The sequence below is a fragment of the Nicotiana sylvestris genome, chromosome 10 (genome assembly GCF_000393655.2).
Source record: "Nicotiana sylvestris chromosome 10, ASM39365v2, whole genome shotgun sequence".
Classification (NCBI taxonomy): domain Eukaryota; kingdom Viridiplantae; phylum Streptophyta; class Magnoliopsida; order Solanales; family Solanaceae; genus Nicotiana; species Nicotiana sylvestris.
Window position 1 is genome coordinate 19,908,427 of NC_091066.1, and position 27,787 is coordinate 19,936,213.

General features: G+C 39.6%; 1 protein-coding gene across 1 annotated transcript; it reads right to left on the reverse strand.

Moving 5' to 3' along the window:
• Window positions 1-27,787, reverse strand: LOC138879073 (pollen-specific leucine-rich repeat extensin-like protein 2). Its single transcript, XM_070158646.1, has 4 exons — window positions 27,302-27,787; window positions 1,229-1,334; window positions 844-1,144; window positions 1-259 (listed from the first exon to the last, which is right to left on the reverse strand). The coding sequence occupies exons 1-4, from the start codon at window positions 27,785-27,787 to the stop codon at window positions 1-3; spliced, it is 1,152 nt and encodes a 383-aa protein (XP_070014747.1).

Here is a 27,787-nt window from a genome sequence, read left to right on the forward strand (position 1 = left end):
CTAGAGGGCAAAACCTAGTAATGTGACCCATATCACCACAAGTATAACAAGCCCTCGCTTCTGAGATTGCTGAACCTGACGACCTGAGTGACCACCCCGAAAACTCTGGAGCGGTGGTGCACTAATAGGAGCCGGTGGTGCACTGTAGGACTGCTGATCAGAATAATGCATATGAGGACCACGACCACCTGAAGCACCGTGAGAAACCTGAAGTGCTGACTGAAAAGGCCTATGAGGATGGCGTCTACCATACGAATCCCTGCCTCCAGATGAGGTACCACTGAATCTGCCTGAATGACGAGGCCTCTTATCAGACCCCTGACCACCTCCCTGCGATAGAACCATCTCAACTCTCCTGGCCACATTGGCCGCCTCCTGAAAAGAAATCTCGTTTCCCGCCTCCTTGGCCATCTGAAGTCGAATAGGCTGGATAAGTCCCTCAATGAACCTCCTTACCCTCTCTCTCTCTCGGTGGGAAGTATGATAAGAGCATGGCAGGCCAAGTCGATAAATCTGGCCTCATACTGAGTAACGGTCATAGAACCCTGCTAGAGACGCTCAAACTGCCTCCGATAGATCTCTCTCAAAGTGATGGGGAGAAACTTCTCCAAAAATAGTTGAGTAAACTGCTCCCAAGTCCAAGTTGGTGATCCGGCTGGTCTAGACAAACAATAATCTCTCCACCAAGTCTTGGCGGATCCCGACGAGCGAAAAGTAGCAAAATCGACCCCATTGGTCTCCATTATCCCCATGTTCCTGAGAACCTCGTGACAGCTGTCTAGATAATCCTGGGGATCCTCAGAAGATGCACCGCTGAAAGTAGTAGTGAAGAGCTTGGTGAACCTGTCCAATCTCCACAAAGCATCGGCAGACATAACTGCACTATTACCGGTTTGAGCTACCACACCTGGCTGAACTACTCCAACTGGTTGAACTGCTGGAGTCTGAAACTGGGGAGCCTCCTGCTCCGGAGTGCGAGTAGCAGGAGTCTGGGCTCCTCCTCTAGCCTGAGAGACGGCTGGTGCTACAGGAAGCAAGTCTGCCCGGGTAACACTCTCCATAAGGCCCACTAGGCGAACCAGAGCATCTTGGAGTACTGGGGTAGCAATGAACCCCTCTGGGACCTGAGCTGGGCCTACCGGAACTGTCGAAGACGGAACCTCATCATCAAAGTCAACCTGAGGCTCCGCCGCTGGTATTGCTGCTCAAGGATGAGCTCTACCCCAACCTCGGCCTCTAGCACGGCCTCGCCCTCGCCCTCTGCCCCTTGTAGGAGCTACTACTGGGGGATCGGGCTGCTGGTCAGTGGATGAGGAAGTGCGTGTTCTCGCCATCTGCGAAAGAACAGCGTAGAAATTTAATTAGCATTGAGAAACCAAACCGTACGACAGGAAGGAATAAATGTGAAGTTTTTCCTAACTCTATAGCCTCTGGGGGATAAATACAGACGTCTCCGTACCGATCACTCAGACTCTATTAAGCTTTTCTATGAACTGTGAGAGCCATGTAACCTAGAGATATGATACTAACTTGTCACGACCCGGATTTCCCGCACTCGGGAGTCATGATGGCGCCTACTAGTATGAGCTAGGCAAGCCGACTGTTTGAACAAATTATCTTTTTACCCATTTTATATTCTTTAAAAATTATGGAGCAATAACGTGTAGACAACAAAATTTACAATAAGCGAAAAAAAAGCAATAACTATCTGAATATGTATCCAATACAACTGTTTAAGCACCGGCTACCCAGAACTGGTGTCACAGTTTCACAGACGGTCTAAGAATACTACATACAAAGTCCGAAAGATAAAATATACATTGTTTCTTAAATAAGTAAATGAAACAGGATAAAGGGATAGAGGGAGACGCAGGGCCTACGGACGCCTGCAGGACTACCTTGGATCTCCGTGTGGACTGAAGGCAACCACCCAAACTACGGTCCAAATGCTGCTACTCCGGGATCTGAATACAGTGCAGAATATAGTATCAGCACAACCGACCCCATGTGCTGGTAAGTGCCTAGCCTAACCTCGGTGAAGTAGTGACGAAGCTAGGACCAGACTACCAAATAAACATGTGCAATTTAATTATATACAGCGGAAAATAAGAACAGTAATATACAGTCAAGCATGGGAGGGGAAACATGCTACGGGGAAACTATCACTTAAGAATAGAAAGACAACGGGTAATTAAAAAGGAACAACATATCTCAGATACCAACAAAATCAGGAATCAATAAGTGCACGACATCACCCTTCGTATTTTTACTCTCGTCCTCACCCGAAACAATCAAGTAATGAAAATATGCACGGCATCACCCTTCGTGATTTTACTCTCGTCCTCACCATATAATCAATATAATCAGCACGGAATTATACATCGTGCGACATGACATCACCCTTCGTGCTTTACACTCTTCCTCACAAATCATACACGGCATCACCCTTCATGTTTTAACACTATCTCACCAAAATAATACATGACATTACCCTTCGTGCTTTAACACTCTTCCTCACCCAAACAACAATCACAAACAATAGGGCAAGGGAATAAATGAAATTACAATAAGAATCCTGGAAAGGGAATAATAGTTCAACATTCAAGTCCCGGCAAGGGAACAACATCAAAAGAAACATCAACATCCCGGCAAGGGAGATAACATTAAAAGCAACAATATCCCGGTAAGGGAGGCCACGTACTAATTCTCTTCTTTATCTCACTTTTACTTCACAACTTGAGCCAATGCTCTAAAATGTTCAATTACCACTTATACTTTCACATTTCATTATACAACTTGAGCCAACGCTGCTCAATGTTGAAATGTCACAATTACTTCTACAAACTTTGCCCAACAATAGAAATCATCACCAAAGCATGAATAATACAATGAATTCATAATAATCACAATATAAGACTCACGGGCATGCTTGACACCAACGTATAGATACTCGTCACCATGCCTATACGTCGTACTCAACAAATACCATATAGCAAATAGGACTCGACTCCTAATCCCTCAAGCTAAGGTTAGACTAAACACTTACCTCGATCCCACGAATATAATTCAAGTCTCAACTATCGCTTTACCCATTGATTCCACCACCAATTCGCTCGTATCTAGCCACAAGTTACTTAATTACATCAATAAACGCTAAATGAATCAATTCTAATGCATGAAAATAAGTTTTCCAAAGTTTTATCCAAAAAGTCAAAAATCGCCCCGGGCCCACATGGTCAAAATCCGAGGTTCGAACCAAAACCCGATTACCCATTCCCCCACGAACCCAAATATATAATTTATTTTGAAATCGGACCTCAAATCGAGGTCCAAATCCCAAAAATTTGAAAAACCTAGGTTCTACCCAAAACACCCAATTTCCCCGTGAAAATCATTGATTTTGAGTTGAAATCATGTGAAAAGATGTTAAAGATTGAAGAAAACTAGTTAGAAACGATTTACAATCGATTTAGAAGAGAAGTTGTCTTTGAAAAATCGCCCAAGAGTGTTTTGATTTTGAAAGAGTGTGAAAAATGAAAGATGTTTGGCTAAGTTATAAAATTGCAGATCGTAGATGTCGCAATTACGATCAGGGTTCGCAATTGCGAAACCCAGACTTCTGCTAAGCTCGCATTTGCGAACAATATGTCGCATTTGCGACGACTGGCCAAATGGGGAAACATCGCATTTGCAAGGTAGGCTGGCCTGGGCTATTTTCGCATTTGCGACATAGCTTTCGCATTTGCGAACTCCTGCAGACCTGCAATAGAGCAGCTGAAACCTGCAATTTCCCAAGTCCAAAATCCACCCCGTGGCCTATCCAAAACTCACACGTGCCCCCGGGGCTCCAAACCAAACATGCACACCAATCTAAAAACATCATACGGACTCGCTCGTGCATTCAAATCACTAAAATAACATCAACGACTATGAATTTAGCTTCAAAATTATGAAATTTATTAAGAACTTCAAATTTTTCAATTTTCTCAAATACGGTCCAATTCACGTCATTTCAAGTCCGTTTCTTACCAAATTTCACAGGTTCGACTCAAATCATATATAAGACCTGTACCGTACTCCGGAACCAAAATACGGGTCCGATACCATCAAACTTTAAACACACTTCACTTTCAAAAACACATAAATATTCTAGAAAATAATTTTATTTAAAAATTCATTTCTCGGTTTTGGGACCTCGAAATTCGATTCCGGGCATACGCCCAAGTCCCATATTTCCTACGGACCCTCATGGACCGTCAAATCACGGGTCAGGGTCCGTTTACCCAAAATGTTGACCGAAGTCAACTTAATTCATTTTAAAGTCAAAATTCATCATTTTCCACAGATTTTCACATATTGGCTTTCCGGCTACACGCCCGGACTGCGCACGCAAATCGAGGTGAGACAAAAGAGGGTTTTAAGGCCTCGGAACGCAGAATTTATTTTTTTAAAACAAGTGATGACCTTTTGGGTCATCACAATTATGCTTAAATTTTTTATATATTTTAAAATTTAAAAATTGCACTAACCCTCTTAGCCTTTTGATTTTCATTATAGAGATCAAATAAATGTTTCAATATTAATCTAGAAGTTGAGCTACTTTAACATCTACTTTCATTAAATGAGCCAAGTCATGCTCGTACTCTATAAGAGAGTATTAATTATCTTTTTATTTTTTCAGAAGCTACGTCTTTTAAGTACTCTCTTTCGTAAATTAAGTAAAAAATTAAAGTTCTAATAATCATTATAATGATTCAAAATAATGATATAATTTTCTCAAAAGTTACAAAAAGAAATAAGTAAAATGCATTGCTTGAAATTTGTTAGTCCCTGTATGTGACATTTTTCGCTTTTCAAGAGTCAATTTTATTAATATTTGTAAGTAAATTGGATTAGATCAGTTCAACTGAATATTCCAAAATTAAAATTTAGATACTCAAAACCATATGGAAAGTACTATAAGTTGCAATTCTTATAATATTAATATGATAAAAAAATATTTTAAAATATTAATCAAAATTCATATAATTTGAATCTCGAAAAGCAAAATGTGTCATGTAAATTTGGACAAGTGGAGTGTAAAAAGAGAGGGTGGTTTCAACAAATAGATTTTCATATTTGCTTAAAGGTATGTTATACTGCAAAAGAAGAAAAAAGTGGAACAAAAGAAAGTTGAAAGAACAAGTATAACTCACCTAAAAAAAATTAATTCAGAAAAAGGTTAAATGTTGGATAAATATAAACAATTTCGCAAGTACATGGGTTGACCCCTTTTTCGTATATTTTTTTAAAATTTACGTGGTGTTGGAACCAACTTGCATGCATCTTAATTAATACATTAGGTACATGCTCCCTCCCACGAGTATAATAGTAACTTTGCCTACCAAATCGCAAATGGAAAGACGTTTTGTCTGTGCTGAATTTGATTCCGATGTTTTATAATTTTCACGTTATTCATTGATCACTAGACCATATCCTAACTAGGTGCTTTTTTTTTTTTTTTTTTTGGTTTGAAGAAAATTATCTATATAGAATGTCTCAATTGTTTTTTTTTTCCTGGGCAATTAATGGTGTGTAAACTTTGCAGTTTTTCAGAAGCAAATGATTAAATGTGTAATGACTTAATTAATTGGACGCTAATTGGAATAGACATGCTTGTATTGAGTCTTAATGTTTCAATCTAGCTAATGATAATTCACAAAAGCCAAAAATTCCTTTTGACTTCGAGACTGTGAATGTAAGGAATGCTATAAACCAAAACTACTGCTCCATATGATCTTGCTCCCTCGCACCACCAAAGGATGTGGTGCAGTGGAAGAGATTGTTCTTCCCTTAAATATAGGTTTCGAGTTCGGGCCCTGGATATGCAAAAATTCTTGGCAGGGAGTGCTTCCTCCCCCCGAATGGGGCCACACGCGGCGCGAGTCCGAATATAGTCGGGCTCCAATGCAGGTACCGAACACCGGGTGAGAAACAAAAAAAAGTTGCAATAATTAAAAAAGAAAGATTTATTGCTTAATTATCTTTCTAACACTGATTTAGACTGAAATATGCAACTTAGAAAATAGAGAAAATACATAGGAAAGTGTTTTTCTTTGGGTCCCAATATAGTCTAATAAATCTAGTGAGACCTTAAAAAAACGGAATATATAATCATTTCTTTTCGTATATAATATAATCTGCAACGATTGCTTGACGATATTCTTTTACCTAAGTTATATTTTCTTTTTATGTTGAAAATTCAGCAATTTAGGAAAACTAATTAGTATAACAATTTAAGCAAGGAAAAAAATAGTATAAAGAAAGCTATGGCAATTTCTGTGGGGTCCATCCCATTAATTAAGGAAGACTTTTCTTCCTTGTTGGTTGTTTTCAAAGTTGGCAACCATCATCTCTTTTGCATTTATCAAATTCGGCAAACGTGCAGAAGGAAATGTCAAATGTAGTAGGCAAGGCTCTGCCTATAAAAAGAGAGCTTCGACTCTCATTTCTATACACCAACAAAAGAGAGAAAGAAAGAGTGAGATTTCACAGATAAGGTATAAGAAAATAGTTTGTGCAGAAAATAGAGAGTGAGCGATATTGTAGTGAGGTGAAAATATCAAAAGAGGGTTATTTCTTTTGAGTGTTGTAGTGGTCTTTGGAGTATTTTACTCGGACCTACAAAGTGTAAAATTTCTTACTATAGTGATATCAGTTGCTCGTCTCGGGGCCATGGTTTTTCCCTTATTCAAAAGAGTTTTCCACGTAAAAATCTTGGTATCGTTGTCACTCTTTTATTCTTGTTAGTTATCGTATCTCGGTGCTACATTAATATTCCGCTTTTAGTACCGTGAATATTATTTTTGTAGGGGGTTTATTCCCAACAACTGGTATCAGAGCACATATTCTGCTCGTTCACTGAAATACTATTCACTATCGGTAGTACTATACTCGGTGAAAAATAAAAATGTTCGGAGTAAAGTACGAGGTAGCAAAATTCAACGGAGGTGACGGTTTCTCAACATGGCAAAGAAGGATGAGGGATATGCTCATCCAACAAGGATTACACAAGGTACTAGATGCTGATGCCAAAAAGCCTGATACCATGAAAGCTGGGGATTGGGCTGACTTGGATGAAAGAGTTGCTAGTGCAATCAGGTTGCACATATCAGATGATGTGGTAAATAACATCATTGATGAAGACACTGCACGTGGAATTTGGACAAGGTTAGAAAGCCTATACATGTCTAAAACGCTGACAAATAAATTGTACCTGAAGAAGCAGTTATACGCCTTACACATGGGTGAAGGTACGAATTTTTTGTCATGTTAAACGAACTAATCACACAGCTTGCCAACCTCGGAGTGAAAATCGAGGAAGAAGATAAAGCCATCTTGCTATTGAACTCGTTGCCATCTTCGTACGATAATTTGGCAACAACCATCCTGCACGGTAAGACTACTATTGAGTTGAAAGATGTCACATCGGCTCTTCTACTCAATGAGAAGATGAGAAAGAAGCCTGAAAATCAAGGACAGGCTCTCATCACAGAAGGTAGAGGCAGGAGTTATCAAAGGAGTTCGAACAACTATGGTAGATCCGGAGCTCGTGGGAAGTCAAAGAACCGATCCAAATCAAGAGTCAGAAATTGCTACAACTGTAATCAACCAGGTCACTTCAAAAGAGATTGCCCAAATCCAAGGAAGGGCAAAGGTGAAACCAGTGGCCAGAAGAATGACGACAACACAGCCGCCATGGTGCAAAATAATGATAATGTTGTCCTCTTTATAAATGAGGAAGAGGAATGCATGCACCTGTCAGGTCCAGAGTCGGAATGGGTGGTTGACACAGCGGCATCTCACCATGCCACACCGGTAAGAGATCTTTTTTGCAGATATGTAGCAGGTGATTTCGGCACAGTGAAAATGGGTAACACAAGTTACTCAAAGATTGCGGGGATTGGTGACATTTGTATCAAGACAAATGTCGGATGCACATTGGTTCTAAAGGATGTGCGGTGTCACACCTCCTTTTTCGCCCGCGCCGCCTCAAAGGGACGCAGAAGGGAGTTTTTCCAATTAAAGGACAATCGAAACGGGATTTATTTATTTATTTCAGAGTCGCCACTTGGGAGATTTATGGTGTCCCAAGTCACCGGTTGAATCCCGAATCGAGGAAAAGAATGACTCTGTTTAATAGTCTGCGCACCAGAAATCCGGATAAGAAATTCTGTTAACCCGGGAGAAGGTGTTAGGCATTCCCGAGTTCCGTGGTTCTAGCACGGTCGCTCAACTGTCATATTCGGCTTGATTATCTGATTTTATACAATTATGAACCTACGTGCAAATTTTAACTGTTTACCGCTTTGTTATTATTTATTCAAAGAATTGCAACGTCGTGAGAATGCATCTCGAATTGCGCCACATAAATGTACCCGCAATTTTTGATACGTTCCGACTTCGTTGAGATTTGGATTTGGGTCACATAAATGTGCACCCGAGTTTAGGAAAATAACATTATTAAATACGCACCTAAAGACTAACGCGTTGTTATTTTGAGAAAAGCCGTAAAGTTCGCTATGCGGCCTATCTCGAAATCTAAGCATTCGAAATAACTATCCGTTGAGGGCCCCGCAATTTGTGTATTCTTGTTTGTCGAGGCTCATCTCGTTTATTTTAAAAGGATAATCCTAAAGTGACTACATTTTTTCTATTTTAAGTTCGTCTCTAAAAAAAGAGAAAAATTCTAATTAATTACATGCTTGAAAAGGCCGCTACTTATTTATCGGATTAAGACAAATGCAAACAGAAAACTGCAATCGAGACAAAGGGAGATTGTTTCATGCCTTATTCTATAATTGAATATTACTAAAATTGAAATTATAAATAGAATACGGAATTTACAAATAATATTACCAAAATAAACTAATTATCCTCTAACTAATTTAAACCCACATTGTTAGATGAATTGAACCGTTGGAATTAATTGTTTATAACTATTTGAAACTGGAATTAACCTTAATCACTAATGCTTATTCGAAAGTTTGTTAAACTTAATCGTTAACTCGTCTTGTTTGAACTCAACTCATGCCTATTGGATTAATGATCTTAGCAATTACTACTACGATCCTAACTTAAAATATAGTGGGCCTACTGATTATACGAAATTACTGACCATTTTTTATTCTGCCTAATATTTACAGATCTCCATTACTAACATGATTAAAAATTCACAAGCTTTGACTCATTTCTATTCCGGTTTGCATGAATTCAGAGTTATACTTCTTAAATCAAAATAATCTCCAATAATGACTATCTATCAATTCATGTACCCATAGGCATATAGAAAACAATTCAAACTACTTAGAATAGTTCTAAGCACAGTCCAATTTTCAGTATAGTTGTACAATGTAAATACATGTTTAAGATGAGCATAAACATATACAATATTTCCTAATGTACATTCTAATACATTAATTGAACACACTTTAATAGGCAATTTGTTAAGCCTTTTAATTCAGTATTTTTGCAGTTTGAAGTCACATCAGTACTAATCTCATAAATGTGTACCTGGAAAGGACCACAAGGAAAAGGAAGAAAAGGATCAGCAGGAGTAGTAGCAACAACACAGCAACAACAACAGTAACGGAAACAGAACAGCCCAGTAACAATGTTTAATAAAACTAGCAGAATTCCAGCAACACCCCAATGAAAAAATAACAAATAACCAACCAAACTCAAGGAACAAACCAAATGAAAGCCCAGAAACACCAACAACAATCAACGGGCAGACACAAAGTGAACCAGAAATGCAATAGGACAATCGATTTCTGACTCTCTGTCTTTCAGACTCTTAAGGAAAGAAACTCAGAACTTCAATTCAAAAAACCCAACACTAATTCTGATTTTCAGTAGTCAAAGCAAGACCTCACTCTTTCAGTTTTTATTTCTTAAGTTACTCACCTTTTTTTAAAACTTAAATTGAAAGACCAGTTAATGTTTTACCCTGCAAAATCTCCTCCCTTAACTTGTGTCAACCCCCTTATTTATAGCCAAACTTGAAGCACTCAAATTAATTCCCACCATCTTCTACCCATCCCCCTTTTGAATCTCACTACTTAATGTTTTATCCCCTACTATATTAAACAAATTATTATTCCCACTAACACATATCTTTTCTTTATTTAATTCTCTTATTCCCCACTATCGCATGCTTTGTCCCCCACTATATTAAACAAATATATTAATTCCCACTACCACTTGTCTTGTCCCCCACCATGTATTAAAAAATGTATTAATTTAATATTATTAGTACTTAGTGGATAGAACACTCAAAGTAATCATTTTTTAAAACTTAAAATCCCGAAAATGCCCCTGAAACTACTGAAATTACCATTCTAACCCCCATCCCTTTCAATCTGTACCAAAAACCATATCAGCTATAACCAATTCACCTAATCAACGATCCAATTACAGCAGCTATAACCAATTCCTAATCAAAATTTCATCAACAAATTTAAGCTAGAAACTCATATTATGTCAAATATCATCAAAACAAAGACTCAGGATTCAGGGAACCAAACCATATGATGAACAATAAAGAAACAACTGAAATCATTTTGACTGAACAACATTTTTAACAACAAACATACTTTCAGATTCAATAACAGTAACAAATTGAACATAACAAACAAGTAGATTCAAATTACTAAACTCAATAATCAATTGAACTTCAAATTAAATCTAACAACATTACAACCAAGATAAAAGATTCAAGTGATTAAACTAACACACTTCCATATTAAAACTAAACAAGAACAAATGAATAAAAACAAACTGAAGAAATAATCAAGAAATGATAAACAACGAACAAGAAAAGAATCAAACATATACTGATTTCAGATCCGAGAATATCAAACAAAATAAGGACAGAAATGAAACTTAAACCAACTAACCGGATCGGAACAACGACGAACTCGAACAGAAACAAATCTGCCCGGAAACTTTGAAACCAAAATAACTCGAATCTGCTCGGAAATTTTTTGTATGTTTTCCGGTTGATTTCAGGCGATGAAGCTGGACGACGAAGACGACCACGAACACCACTGAAAACGACCGAATAGTCAGTGGTTTCCGGCGTGGCTGGGCGACGAGGCAGTGTGAGGCTACTGTGCGTCGTGAGATGAAGCAACAACACTGTCGAAGAAGCTGCAGCAGCAGCTGTTCGTCTGGTGGGGGTCGTTGGCAGTGTGGTCGACGGACTGCTGTGCGTCGTTTAACGATGGTTAGCGACGAACTGCTCAGCTGCTGGTGGGCGACGAGGCAGCGTGAGGCTGGACGGAAATGGTGTTTGCGAGGCTGTGCGATGGGCTGAAGAAGGAAGCAGCTGCGTTTGGTGTTCGATGAATGACGAAGCAGCTATGGTTGTTTAGACGTGAGGGAGGCGTCGTACTGGTTTTTCCGACGACTAGAGGGGTCGTTTGGACGTGAGGCTGGACGGAAATGGAGAATGGACGGGGAGGGGGGGATGGACAGTGGTGAACAGAGGGGGGGCTGTGGGGTTTCGTGGTTGAAAATGAAGGGAGAGGGGGCGGGCAGCCATGGGAGGTGATGGTGAAGGGGAAGGGGGGTGGTTTGGGGAAGATGAAGAGGAGAGGGGGGCTGGTGGTTTTAGGTTTTTTAGGTTTAGTTTTTTTTCAAAAATGAAAAATGGAAGAAAGGGGGGGGTGTTTGTTTGGGTTATGGGGCGGACCGAGTCGGGTCGACCCGGTGGGGGTTTTTTGGGTTGGATAAGGGGTTATTTGTTTTTGGGCTTGTGGTTTAGAATTGAATAAAAGGCCTAATCCGATTTTTTTCTTCTTTTATTGCTTCTTTTTTCTTCTTTTATTTTTTCTTAAACTAAAACTAAATTCTAAAAATCCTAAATTATCCTATAGAACTAAATTAATTTGTAAAAGTGTTAATTAATTATTAATAACAATTAACACACAATTAAATAGCAATTACGGTAAAATCACACAATTTGGACATTAAATGCTAAAAATGCAACGTACATCATTTTTTTTATGATTTTTTTTGTTCTTGTAAAAACAAACTTAATTGCTCCTAATTGTAGAATTAAATCCTAAATGCAAATGCGACATATTTTTGTATTTTTATTAATTTAACAAATAAACGTGCATGGACAAATACAAATAATTATCACAAAAATGCCACAAAATCCTCAAAAATTGCACACAAAAGGAAAATTATTTTATTTTGAATTTTCTGGGAGTAATTCTCACATAGGGCAAAAATCACTTACTTACAGTTGCCCCTCTTTGCCCGAAAACACGAAGAGTTTTCGTGCAAAGATAAAGTGAGCAGATACTAGCGATTTTTGCCCATCCGAGTACTCCGTGTGAAGCAATATTTTGAAAGATTTAACCGAACCTTTGCTTCAAAGGTTTCCTACATATCCCTGGCTAGAAGGGAATCAGGTTAATGTAGTTCGGGAAATTTTGGTAGCTGGGACTACCATGGGACTGCAATGTTACTGTTGTTGCATGCTGTTATTACTGCTTGCCGATCTCCTTATTACACTATGCTGAAAGAAAACAAGAAACTAGACTAAACTACAGTCTATGAATTACAAAATCTTATCTAGATCTTCAGCCATGCTCTTGTGTCTCTTGTTGCTTTGATGTCTCGGTGACTCCTCTGGTATTTCTTTACTTCTGATTTGTCTTGTATTCTCCCTTGACTGCCGATCTCAAACTGCTTATTTCCTTCTCGTGAGCTTCGCATTAGCTTTCCATCGGATCTTGAACTTCCTTCCTCTGCTGGGGATTTTTGTTGTTTCCCGCTGGGGATTTCGGTTGTATTCCTCTGCTTTACTAGCTTCGACACCAATCACTTCTTCAACACCAATTACTTCTGACTCGACTTGTGGTCTTCCTTCTGATTTCTGCTGGGGTTTTTTGTTGTAACCCTCCGCTTTGCTGACTTCAAACTTCCATGTATTCCTCTGTTATATGGGCGGGCTCCCAACTTTAAAACTTGAAATTTAACAATTGAAATGTATTCCTCTGTTATATGGGCGGGCTCCCAACTTCAAAACTTGAAATGTAAAGCCTGAAATGTATTCCTCTGTTATATGGGCGGGCTCCCAACTTCCAGACTTGAAATATAACAACTGAAATGTATTCCTCTATTATATGGGCGGGCTCCCAACTTCAAAACTTGAAATGTAAAGACTGAAATGTATTCCTTTGTTATATGGGCGGGCTCCCAACCTCAACCAACAATTTCGAAAAATAAATCGTCATTCCGTTCTTCAGGGGGGCTCCTGACCTCAACAACAACTTCGAAAAATAAATCGTCATTCTATTCTTCAGGGGGGCTTCTGACCTCAACAACAACTTTGAAAAATAAATCGCCATTCTGTTCTTCAGGGGGGCTCCTGACCTCAACAACAACTTTGAAAAATAAATCGCCATTCCTTTCTTCAGGGGGGGCTCCTGATCTCAACAACAACTTCGAAAAATAAATCGTCATTCTGTTCTTCAGGCGGGGCTCCTGACCTCAACAACAACTTCGAAAAATAAATCGCCATTCTGTTCTTCAGGGGGGTTCCTGACCTCAACAACAACTTTGAAAAATAAATCGTCATTCTGTTCTTCAGGGGGGCTCCTGACCTCAACAACAATTTTGAAAAATAAATCGTCATTCTGTTCTTCAGGGGGGGCTCCTGACCTCGACAACAACCTCGAAAAAATAAATCGTCATTCTGTTCTTCAGGGGGGCTCCTGACCTCAACAACTTCTTAAAAATTTCAACACCTCCATTCTCCAGGCGGGCTCCTGATTTCAACAACTGAACATTGATAATCTTAAGAAAACTAAAAAAATGGCTCCCCTTTTTTTCAAAATCAAACTTCCATTTTTTTCAAATTATCCTAGGAGAATATTCGTCAGACTAAGATTTTGATCCTAGAAGAAAATTCATCAGACTAAGATTGTGATCCTAGGAGAAAGTTCATCAGACTAAGATTTTGATCCTAGGAGAAGATTCATCCGACTAAGACATTTATCCTAGGAGAAAATTCATCAGACTAAGATTTTGATCCTAGGAGAAAATTCATCAGACTAAGATTGTGATCCTAGGAGAAAGTTCATCAGACTAAGATTTTGATCCTAGGAGAAGATTCATCCGACTAAGATGTTTATCCTAGGAGAAAATTCATCAGACTAAGATTGTGATCTTAGGATAAGATTCATCCGACTAAGACGTTTATCCTAGGAGAAAATTCATCAGACTAAGATTTTGATCCTAGGAGAAGATTCATCCGATTAAGACGTTTATCATAGGAGAAAATTCATCAGACTAAGATTGTGATCCTAGGAGAAAATTCATCCGACTAAGACGTTTATCCTAGGAGAAAATTCATCAGACTAGGTCTATTTTTGTTATCTTAGGAGAAAGATTCATCAGACTAAGATTTCTATCCTAGGAGAAAAATTCATCAGACTAAGATTTTGATCCTAGGAGAAAGATTCATCAGACTAGGTCTACTTTTGTTATCTTAGGAGAAAGATTCATCAGACTAAGATTTTGTATTGAGAGGAAAATCCATTAGACTAGGACTTTTATCCTAGGAGGAAAAAGGTGAAGACAATGGCATGATTTTATGCACAATAGCAAGACAATTAAAGACAAAATTTTTGAGAAACTTCCCTTTGTCGGCTCTTTTTTTTTTTTGAACCATTTTCCTTGCCCTGCTTTGTTCCTGTTTCACAAAGAAAAATTTGTCAGTTTTGAAAATGGTGGTCGGTTTGTGGCCTTTGGTCTTGAGCAGCTTGGATTTTGCTCGATCAGCTTGAGTCAGCTTCAGCAGCCTTTTGCTCTGCATCAACCCTAATTGTTTCACACCCGGTACCATTGTATTTCTAGTTCAATCAGCCTTATTCCAACCAGAGATCTTTTCTTAGATGATCTTTTCTGATATCTGAGCACTTTGTCTGTCAGAGAGAATCACAAGTTACCTTTGTTTGCGCCAACCCGACTGACAAGAGTCTTTTGGGGGAGCCTTTGTATGAATCCTCAAGGCATGTTGACATTAACAACTGAGTTTGCTGGCCAAATTTACTTTGTACAACTGAAAAGCTGGTAGCAGATTTTGAAATCTTTTCTTGCTTGTTTTGAGAAGGACTGACTCAGGGTGAAGGACACAATGACGCAAAGAAAAATATTAACAAGAAATGCCCCTGTCGGAAGGACAGAAAGAAGAATTTTTTTTTCAATAACTAGCCTTAATAATCATGACATGCATTTTGGACTCAATGGCCTGATCTATCAAACTAATCCAATCTTCCCTTTTACCATTCTTATGATCTTTGAAGTCGGGCCTATCCGTGCCAATCCTTTGCATCAGCTTCACGACTCACTTTCGACTAGTAGCGCCCTAGGGGTTTTCACCAACAAGTTTCTCTCATCTATTCATCTCTGCTTACCGTCATCTTACAATGCCCGGGAGGGTTTTTACTAGTAAGACTCTCTCATTTTTCTTCTCTATTTTTTCTTCTTTTTTTTTTTTTTACTTTCTTGCGCAAACATCCTGACAGTGTTATATGTTGCGTGACAACCATTGCTCATTGCATGCTTCTCTTGGCATTCTTGAAGGCATATCGGGAGGTCTTTATTTGGAAGGTTTTGGATAGGGTTGGAAAGAAGGGTCGACATGAAGGCTCAAAGTAGACTCAAAATGAGGGGTTGTAGACTTACAACTCTTGGAATCGACTCTTTCAAAAGTGAAATAAAATTTTTGCCCCAGTTTCAGATGCTGGGGATTTTTGGATTTTTCTATTTTTTCTTTTCTTTTCTTCTAAATTCTTATTTGGTTGGACCGAACCGTGAGGCTGCCTACGTATCCTTATTTTTTAAGGAATTAGGTCAAACATAGTTCAAACATCTGACCTAACTATAATTTTCATCATTCTTTTTGTTTTTTTTCTTCTTTTTCTTTTTCTTTTTTTTTTCAAAACAAATTGCCCCAATTTCTATTTTTGGAGGTAGACAATCCTTTTCTTCTCTTTTTTTTTTGGAACTTTCTAAGAATTGCCCCAGTTTGTACTTTTGGGACATGGACTTTTTTTTTTCCGACTCTAAACTTGATTCCAAAAGAGGGTGGTCAAAGAAAATAACACATGCTCAAAGGGGTGGCAAAGGATATAAAGTGTTTGGGTAGCGGAAAAAGGGTCTCCTAGTCTCGAGAATGCCAATCATGCTATCTTTTCGCGATCCCAGCATTGACGAACATGTTTGTCTTCTTGGTGTGTCGTGGTCACAAGACACTTTCCATCCCTTAATGTCAAACTTTCCAACAAACTTCAATTGATTCTTCCTCAAGCCCGATCTTCACAATGATTTGAAGGTGAATTTTACTCGAACTTGGTTCCAAAGTACTTCAACTTTTTTTTTTTATCCAATTCTAGATTAAATCAGTTTCTAAGATCTAGCCAAAATTTCCGCTGCATGTCATGTCATTAGAACCAACGAGAAAAGAACTAGAAATAAAATGACACAAAAGGACAAACTGTATTTTATTGAGTAAGGATGGAAGGGTTTGACAACTAAACAAGCAACCTAAAATCCGAGTACAACCCTAAAATAACCCGGTAATAGCAACAGAACAGACAGACAAGACTCATACAAACAGAATGGAGGGATAGAAGGGTTTGACTCAATAAAACAAATAAAATCTGGATCACGACCCTGAAATAACCCAGATAATAGAAAAAATATCAAAACAAGCTACCAAGATTCCTTCCTAGTGAGGAGGGAATGACTTTTCAATTGCTAGACTTGACATTTAGCCACAAATTTGCTCATTAGAATTAGCAGAGCCTTCTCCAATTTCAACATCATTAACTTCAGTCAGTAAGCTCCTGAGAGGATTCTCAAACTCCATGTTACCAGGCATCTTCCCCACAAAGTGTTCATCATGATGTGCAGGTAAACGATTCTGCGCGATATTCTGGGTGTCACTATCTTGGATCACAATCAGATTTTCCTGGATCATCGTTTCTATTTCTCTTTTCAAATCCCGACAGCTTTCAACATTGTTCCCCTGAGCATTGGAATGGTATTCACACTTTTTAGAAGGGTCAAAGCTTCTTGCACGGGGGTCCACATGATTTGGAGGAATATGTGCAATCATGTCATGATACTTTAACTTCTCAAACAAGCTTGCATAGGACTCTCCTATTGGCGTAAAATTATCTTTCAACCTTCGTTCCCCTTTATACCTCTGGCTTGGATGTGGGTTATAGGGCACCTGAAAATTTTATGGAGGCTTCTGGAGATTTTGTGATGCTCGTGCTCTCCTTCTGGGGTGTTTTGGTGGTTGGGCAACATACTGAGGTGGAACAACAGAGTGTTGTGGGTTCTGAGGGGGATAATACTACTCAGGGGATTCATGGAAAACTTGAGGAGGCTGCTCATACCTTCGAGATGTTCTCCTGGGACCTCTTCTCGACCCTGATGTCATCATGATTTCTTCAATCTTCTCATTTGTGTCGCTAAAATTATCAGACTCAACCCGGACAGCGTGAGTTGCGGCTTTAAAAATTTCTTGACTTATAATTTTTCCTGTCTTAAGATCATTCTCTATCATTTCTCCTATCGCACCTCCTTTTTCCGTACCCGCGAGGGGCGTAGGGAGTTTTTTCCAATTAAAGGACAATCGAGACGAGATTTGTTTATTTATTTCAGAGTCACCAATTGGGAGATTTAGGGTGTCCCAAGTCACCAATTTTAATCCCGAATCGAGGAAAAGAATGACTCCATATTACAGTCAGCGTACCAGAAATCCGGATAAGGAATTCTGTTAACCTGGGAGAAGGTGTTAGGCATTCCCGAGTTCCGTGGTTCTAGCACGGTCGCTCAACTGTCATATTCGGCTTGATTATCTGATTTTATGCAAGTATGAACTTATGTGCAAATTTTAACTTTTAACCGCTTTTATCATTTACTGTTATTTTTTATTAAGAATTGCAACATCGTGGAAACACATCTCGAACCACGTCACATCAATGCACCCGTGGTTGTTGGAGTATTTCAACTTTGTTGAGATTTGGATTTGGGTCACATAAATGTGCACCCGAGTTTAAGAAGGTAAGGTTTATTAAGGCGCGTCTTAAAGAGACTAACATATTGTTATTTTAGGAAGAGGCCGTGAACGTTCGTTAAACGGCCAAATCCAAAGTCTAGTCAATGGTTATGTATTTATTGAGGGCCCCAACGATGTGTGATTTATTTGGCGAGGCTCGTCTCATTTTATTTTAAGGATAAACCTACAGTGACTACATTTCTTCTATTAAGTTTGTCTCTTAAAGCAAAAGAAAATTTCTTAATTAATTACATGCTGAAAAATGCAACTTATCAGTTATTAAGTTACGACTAATGTGAACGGAAAATTGCGATCGCGTTTGTACGAGGAAAACTACTTTAATTCTACATTCTATTATTTACTAATGTTATAACATGAGATAGATACACAATAATATCAAAAACAGATTAATTATTCTCCGATTAATTTAAACTAACATTATTAGATGAAGAAATTATACATATGCAACCTCATTACTCATTAATCATTCAACTACATATTTATACAAAGAAAGAAAAATTATATTCAACCACAAATCTAAACAGGAGGAATTCAACAGGAACAAAGCCTGATTAATATTTCATTTTTTGCTTCAAGCCGAGATTGTACAAATGTGTACCCTGGAAACAGCAGTACAAGAACAAAAGAAGGAGAAGTCAGCAGCAATAATACCACAGCAACAGCAGATTCAGCAACACCGCAAACCAGTAACAACCAGTAGAATAACCCAGTAACAGATTAAAAACTCAGCAATACCAAAGTGCAATCACAATCAAAGCAGAGGAGAGAAAAGATACAAGATGCAGTAGTTTCTGATTTTTGAATAACACTCGAAGAAAAGCAAACGGAATTTATTCGAGTGAAAGTTCAAATTGCATTTCTCTTTTACTCTCAAAATATTTCAAGTCTGTCCGCTCTCAAGTGTAGAAATCTGTTTTATGTTCAACCTCAAGTATTAAAATTCTCTCCCCAAAATCCTCTCCTAATAATAATCTCTCAATAATGTTCAACCTTTTTTTCCTCAATGTTTAAGTCCTCTAAAATGTGTCAAATGACCCTATATATATAGCAAGACAAGTCTTCAATTCCCAACCCCAAATTATTCTCCCAATGGCATGCTTTGTCCCGCTACTTAATGTTTTATTTATTTTAAATATTGTCCCCCATGCCTACATTAAATAAATGCTTCCACCCAATCCCATTATAATTTGTCCTCCATGCCTATATTAAACAAATACAATATTCCTCCCCATTATAATTTGTCTTGTCCCCCATTATATTAAACAAGTACATCAAAAACTCCACCCCATTATATTTTGTCTCTCATGCTTAACATAAAGAATCAAAATAATGTTCAATTACCAAACTACCCCTCCGACCTTATTGCAATTACAAATCTACCCCCGAATGGATTGCAATTTACCAAATTACCCCCTCAGCTCTAAACGATCAATTAATCATAACTTAACCAAAATATAGTCAAGATGACCAATTTCTCAACAATCTTCAACAACAACTCACATGAACACGATGAACAACACAACTCAAAATTAATGGAATGAATTAACCATATCGGGAACCAATCCTGGTTAATTTAGACCATGAATGTATGAGCAAGGATACAACAATACAAACAACAAAATACATGATTCAAATCAACAAATCACAAACAAACATAAACTCACATTAAATCACTGGATTAAACATGAACTTCAAACAAAGATGAACATGAATTAAATCTATTTTTAAGCAACAAACATGACGGATTCAAACGATTTAAACAACATTAATAATTTCTGGAAAATTATAACAACACATGAAACAAATTGAAGAAATAATTAATTAAATTTCAATTTGAATCTAACAAAATAACAAATATTTAAACAATAATACAAACATGAAAAACAACTAATTAATCTTTCATTTGAAATCTGAAAAATTAATTTAACAAAGCATATGAACATGAACAAAACCAAAAAAAATCAAATATCCAAACATAGACATGAACAAAACAAACACTTGCCGATTTTAGATTCGAAAATATCAAAACAAAATACGGACAAAATAAAACTCAAAATCTACTAACCGGATCGACACGAATGTGTATGGACTGTTTCGACAAACCTCGAATGGGAATAAATCTGTCCGGACTCAACGACGAACTCAACTACGAACTCACCTTCCTTGTAAACTTGACGAACTCAAAACTACGCTCGACGACCTCGACTAAAACTCGACCAAACGAAATGGTTGGATCTTGTTTTGGGACTGAAGGCGACGAGAAGGAGATGAAGAAGACGTTGGACGTAGCAACTGCTACAGTGACGACGAAGGAGCTGGATAGTAGCAGCGTGCCGCGAAACAGAAGCAGTTGCGTTTGGTTGTGGCGAACAAGTTGAAGGTGAGGCAGCAGCTCGGAGACGGCTTGGCCATGGTGATGCTCGAGCTTTGAAGAAGACGAAGTGAGGCAGCAACTCGTCGATGACAGAGGCAGCTGTTCGTCGAGCTCCGACTCGAGCAGCCATGGACGTTGCAAGCAGAAGCAGGAACGATCTTCATGGACGACGCAGCTGGAGCGAAGACACAGGAGCATCTAGAATGGAGTAGCAACGACGGACTGGTTATGGAGGTGAAGGGGTTAGCCATGGAGGGAGTGGCCGTGAGGGAGTCGGACAGGTGTTTGGGTGGTGGTGTTTGGACGTGAGGGAGTCCGGACTGGTGGTTTCGCGGTGGGAAGGTGATGGGTGGTGGACGCAGAAGAAGCCATGGGAGGCAGCCATGGTTAGCTCGGGTTGAAGGTTTTTGAGAGGAAGAAGATGGAGGGGGGCGGGTAGTTTTTTAGTTTTTTTAGGGTTTTTTGGTTTGTGTTTTGTTTTGTGTTGGACAAAAATGAAGAAGGGGTGTTGAGTTAATGGGTTAATGGGGCGGACCGGGTCGACTCGGTCTGTAGTGGACTGGGTCATGGAGAAGATTGGGCAATTATTTGGGCCTGAGGTTGAAATTTGAAGAAGTGGCCCAATCCGATTTTTCTTTGTATTTTGTTATTTTTTCTTCTTTTATTTTCTAAAACTAAATTATAAAAGTACTTAAATTATTATTAAGAACTAAATTAAGTTATAAAAGCGCAAATTAACTCCCAATAACAATTAACGCACAATTAAGTAATAATTAAGCATAAAATTGTATATTTGGACATTAAATGCTAAAAATGCAAAAGATGCCTATTTTGTAATTTTTAATTTTTTGTAAACAAATTTAATTAGTAACAATTATAGAATTAAATCCTACATGCAAATGCGATATATTTTTGTATTTTTTATTAATTTAACAAATAAACAAACACAGACAAATACAAATAATTATCCAAAAATATCACAAAATCTCACAAAATTGCACACCAAGGAAAATCAATTTATTTGAATTTTTTGGGAGTAATTCTCATATAGGGCAAAAATCACGTGCTTACAGCTGCCCTCTTTGCCCGGAGACACGAAGGGTTTTCGTGCAAAGATAAAGCGAGCGATTTTTGCCCATCCGAGCACTCCGTGTGAATCATTTTTTGAAAAAGATTTAACCGAACCTTTGCTTCAAAGGTTTTCTACATATCCCTGGCTAAAGGGGAATCATGTTAATGTAGTTCGGGAAGTTTTGGTAGCTGGGACTACCGTGGGACTGCAATGTTACTGCTGTTGCATGCTGTTATCACTGCTTACCGATCTCCTTGTTACACCGTGCTTAAAATAAAACAAGAAGCTAGGCTAGACTGAAATTTGTTCTTGTTGCCTTGCTTTCTTGTCGGCTTGTGTTTCCTCCGGTGCTTTTCTTCCTTGAATTTTGGAATGATACTGGCCCTTTGCTTTTCTGAATACCAGTTTTCATCATTTTGCTCGGTCCGCTAGGGACGTGGCTTTCTTCATTAAGCTTTTTGGCGGTTCCTCCGGGGGGCACGACTCTCTTCATCAGATTTGTTATGCTGGGCACGTTTTAATGTTCACAAGCTGCTTCCCTCAAGACGCGTCTTTTCTTCCCTTTGACTCATGCGCCTGAATTTGTGCTGGGACCTGACTCATGCGCCTGAATTTGTGCTGGGACCTGACTCATGCGCCTGAATTTGTTCTGTTTCTTGGTGCTGGGGATTTTATTGTTTACTGCTGGGGATTCCTGTTGTAACCCTCTGTTTTATTGTCTTCTGACTTGATACTGAAATGTATGCCTCTGTTCTATGGGCGGGCTCCCAACTTCAACACTTGAAAGTAAAGACTGAAATGTATGCCTCTGTTATTATGGGCGGGCTCCCAACTTCAACACTTGAAATGAAAAGACTAAATGTATGCCTCTATTATATGGGCGGGCTCCCAACTTCAACACTTGAAAGTAAAGACTGAATGTATTCCTCTCGTTATACAGGTGGGCGCCTGGCTTCAAACAACAACTTAGGAGGAAATGCCTCTCCTATGGGTAAAACTAAACTTAGGAGGAAATTCCTCTCCTATGGGTAAAATAATCTTAGGAGGAAATGCCTCTCCTATGGGTAAAATAAACTTAGGAGGAAATGCGTCTCCTATGGGTAAAACTAAACTTAGGAAGTGTGTCTCCTATTGGTAAAGACGTGGAATGTATTCCCTTGTTATACAGGTGGGAGCCTAATATATGAAATGAACAGACAAAAAGTATTCCTCTCGTTATTCAGGTGGGCGCCTGTCTTCAACAACAATTTAGAAAATAAAATCCTATTCGAGGGCGGATGAACCCAAAATATCCTATTCGAGGGCGGATGAACCCAAAATATCCTATTCGAGGGCGGATGAACCCAAAATATCCTATTCGAGGGCGGATGAACCCAAAATATCCTATTCGAGGGCGGATGAACCCAAAATATCCTATTCGAGGGCGGATGAACCCAAAATATCCTATTCGAGGGCGGATGAACCCAAAATATCCTATTCGAGGGCGGATGAACCCAAAATATCCTATTCGAGGGCGGATGAACCCAAAATATCCTATTCGAGGGCGGATGAACCCATCTTCAAAAACTTGGAATTGTCTTACCTCCGACTGTCTTTCTTAGAATTGTGTTGTCTTGCTATCTCTTAAAACTTGAATTGATTTCCTCGTTCATTCGAGAAAATTTTCGACAAATGGCAGAAAATTTTCTGCCCCAGTGTTGGTGCTTTTCCTTGTGGCATGTTTTTTCGCCATTAACAAGATTTCCTTTTCCTGCTTCAAATCAAAGAAAATTTGTTAGTTTTAACACATGGTGAGTGGTCGTGCCACTCCTGCTGGGGATGGTTTTTCCCTTTCCCTCTTCCCCGCTCTGTGCTTCATTACGCTATCAAAACTTGCTGGGGGTTATTTTGCTGGGAATGAATTTTCCTTTTTTTTTATTTTCCTTCCCCACATCTTGATGATCTGTTGGGGACCCTCTTGGAATTAGGTCCACAATTTTTCTCAACTGTTGTTTTCCTGTTTTTCTCCAACTTCCCTTGGAAATTTGGTCCTCTTGAGATCTAGACCCATTCAACATTTGGTCTTGCGACCAACTTCTTTTCGCTTTATCGCCTTATCTTTGGCCTGTCCTATTCGCATTTTGCTTTGCATCATTTTGGCAACTGGTAGTAAGCTCTGAAAATTCCTTTTCAAAAACAAACTGCTGGGGAGGTAAAGTCTTTAAACCAAAAAATGAAAAAGTGATGATTTCAAAAAATAGAAAAACAAAAGAAATCTTCCTGAACAAATGCTGGGGAAAAGGAAAGAAAAGAACTTATCTGAATGATATAACCGATCCCAACGATCATGTCACGCATTCCGGATTAATCAACCCAGTCTATTTGTATCAATCAACCTTTCGGACGGCCTCATGTTGCTGGGGATAAACAGGTACTCAACTCTTTGCCAAATGCGGATTCTTTCCGCCAATCTTGTCTTCTCACCTCACAGTGCCCTTCGAGGGGTTTTCGCTAATAAGACTTTCTCATTTTATTTTTCTCATCTTTCATCGCCTTATGGTGCCTGTGAAGGTTTTCACCGATAAGACTCTCTCATTTTATTTTTTCTCATCTTTCGTCGCCTTATGGTGCCTGTGAAGGTTTTCACCGATAAGACTCTCTCATTTTATTTCTCTCATCTTTCGTCGCCTTATGGTGCCTGTGAAGGTTTTCACATATAAGACTCTCTCATTTTATTTTCCAGCTGGGGATTGGAGTGCTGCCGATATGACTCTCTCTGCTGGGGATTCTTTCGGCTATCAATTCATTTCCAGCTTATGATCTTCTTCCCTGCTGGGGATCAAAGTGTTATTCCCGACTTCCATTTGCATTGATTTAACACTTCTCGGATACTGATCGGGAGGTCTTTTTTGGACGTCAATATGGGTTAAAAGAAAAGGGGTAACAAGAGGTTCAAAATGATTTTGATGGGTAAAACATTACAACTCTCGGAATCAACTTCTGCCCCAGTTTTTCTTGCTTGGGGATTTTTGTTTTTTTTGTTACACTATGACCGAGCCGTGAGGCGCCTACGTATCCTTCTTTGAGGAATCAGGTCAAACGTAGTTCCCAATTCCTTTGTTTTTTTTTGTGACTTTTCTTTTGTTCTTATTATCATTACTTTTTTTCTTCTCTTTTTCTTTCATTTTCATTACTGATTCCAAAAGAGGGGTATGAAAGAATAAATAAGGCTCAAAAGGGGAAGCAAAGGTTAAAGTGTTTGGATAGAAGAAAGAATTGCCTCCGTCATTTCATTCTCTGATAAATGCTAAATACAAACAAACAACAATTACAATCATACATAATATCTCTTAACTGCGTCAGAATTGATAGCCATGTCGACGCAGTTCCCTTCGATATTTGTTGATCACAAAGCGTCATTGGGCTTGCTCTGTTTAGATTGCAATAATCAACACACACCTGGATTTTCCATCTCCTTTTTTTTTTTTTTTTTACACTGGCACCACATTAGCCAACCAATCAGGATATCGAGCGACCCGAATAACCTTAGCATTCAGCTGTTTGGTTACTTCTTCCTTAATCTTCACACTTACGTCGGTTTTGGACTTCCTCAATTTTGCTTGACGGGGGAAATGCCGGGTCAGTGGGCAATTTTTGAACCACTAAATTGGTGCTTCAACCCGGCATGTTGTCGTATGACCATGCAAAATATTTTGAATTCAGTAAGTGCTTTGATTAGTTCTTCCCTGATGTTTGGTTCCATATGGACGCTTATCTTAGCTTCCCTGATGTCATCCGCATCCCCTAGATTGACGGCTTCCGTGTCAGTTGGGCTCTTTTTTTTTTCTTCAAATTGGCTCAACTCTCTGTTAATTTCTTCGGAGGCTTCATCCTTATCGTATTCCGACTTATCATCACAATCTTGTACTATAAGTTCGAAATCAGATTGATTTTTTTAGACTAGGTTGAAGATCCGTCGTGCATGCCATGTCATTAGAACCAGTATAAAGAGAACTGTTCAGAAGAGAAAAATAAGAAGAAAAATTAAAACAAAATAAGGAATGAGGAAAAAAACTTTCACTTTATTAAAATACGGGATAGCAAGGTTTCACACTTTGGCGAGCACAAGAAAAATCTGGATTACAACCCTGGAATAATCCAGACAACAAAAAGAAAATCAGAGCCCACTACCAAGACTCCCTTCGTATAGGAAGAGGAGTAGCCGTTCAATTGTTGATTTTTGCTTTCAACCCCACAAACTGCACATCTGCCTCGTTGGACCCTTTTCCAACACCATAACTGGCTTGTCATCCACCTTTTCCAACTATACCACCGCTTTTCCACTGGTTAACATTTCTTTTGAACCGACACGGATCATCATCACTGTTTGTGAGGGTTTCTTTAGCTCCCCTCCTTCGTGCACTAGCTCAATCATGTGGGTTTCAAGGTGTGCCGGCAACGGGTTCTGATTGATGTTGGGCGCCTCTAGTGTCTGAACCTCAATCTTGTTGGTGTCAATAAGATTTTGTACTGCATGTTTCAACTTCCAACACTTCTCGGTATCATGTCCGGGAGCCCCCGAACAATACTCATAGCTTACCGAGTGGTCCATATTTTTGGGAAGGGGATTTGGCAATCTGGGCTCAACAGGACTCAACAAGCCTAACTGCCTTAATTTGTGGAACACGACAGTATAGGTTTCTCCCAACTCAGTGAATGTTCTTTGTATTCTTTCATTTCTGAAAGCCTGATTTCCCCGGAAACCTGCCCCTTGAGGGTTCTTGTAAGCTCTTGGCGGTGGATAGGTGTTTTGCGATGGTGTATGTGTGTTCTGGGGAGCCGACGCGCGCCATTGCGGGCGAACCGGAGGCTGAGTGTATGTTTGGGCTTGGTGCACGGAGAAGTGTGGTTCTTGAGGTGGATAGTAGTGCTGTGGTGGGCTGTATGGGTAGTTTGGTCTGTGGGGTCTGGGTTGGTTGTAGTATGGTTTACCAGACCTGGACCAACTGCTTGCCTCAATCGTGGCAATTTCTTCTTTCTTCTTTCTTCCCAGCGCACCTCCTGTGCCGCTCTGAATAGCCTGGGTTGTTGCCTTGAGTGCTGAGTAATTCAGGATTTTGTCATACCTCAGACCCTCCTCTATCATGACCCCTATCTTTACTACTTCATTGAAGGATTTCCCAACCGTCGTCACCAAGTGACCAAAGTAAGTTGAATCCAGTGTCTGCAAGAAGTAGTCCACCATTTCTCCCTCTCTCATGGAAGGATCAACTCTGGCTGCTTGCTCTCTCCAGCGGAACCCGAACTCGCGAAAACTTTCCCCGGGCTTCTTCCCGGTCCTCAACAATGTGAGACGGTCAGGGACTATCTCGAGATTGTATTGGAAATGACCTGTGAAAGCCTACGCCAGATCATCCCAAGTGTACCATCTGCTGGAATCCTGCCTGGTATACCATTCGAGTGCCGATCCGCTCAGACTTTGGCCAAAATAGGCTATCAGCAGTTCATCTTTGCCGCCTGCCCCTCTCATTTTGCTACAGAAACCCCGCAAATGTGCCATGGGGTCACCGTGCCCTTCATATAAATCAAACTTAGGCATCTTGAACCCAGCCGGGAGTTGGACGTCCGGGAAAGGGCATAGATCTTTGTAGGCCACACTGATCTGGTGGCCCAATCCGTGCAGGTTCCTGAAGGACTGCTCCAGGCTTTTGAACTTCGTCAATACCTCCTCTTGTTCCGGGACTTTAACCGGCTTTTCAATCTCTGCCGGTACCTCCAAGTGAGGATTGTAGGCATGTGGTTCGGGGGCATGGAATGTGGGCTCAGGGGGATAGTATTGCGTATCGTGAGCCTGAAACAACGGCTCGCTGGAGGATCTTTGCAACGTGGCTGGCGGAGGTGCCCCGACGACGGGGACGATTGGCGGAGGAGGGTTTTGTTTGGGTGGTGGAGCTTGGGGATTATAGGAAGTATCCCCTTGGTAGTATTGGGCAACGGGGAAGCTCGTTGAAGGGCCGGGTAAAGGGTATTCCGGTGTGTGTCCCGGTGGGGAAGTAGGAGTGACGAGTGGTTTGGGCCCCTTTTGCGCCTTAGCCATGGCTAGCTGCATTTCATGCATTTCCAATCTCATTTTTTCTATATTGGCCATCGCCTCCTTCAGCATCTGATGTGCCGTCCCTTCCGAATCAACACTATTTTCTGAGCCAGCCAT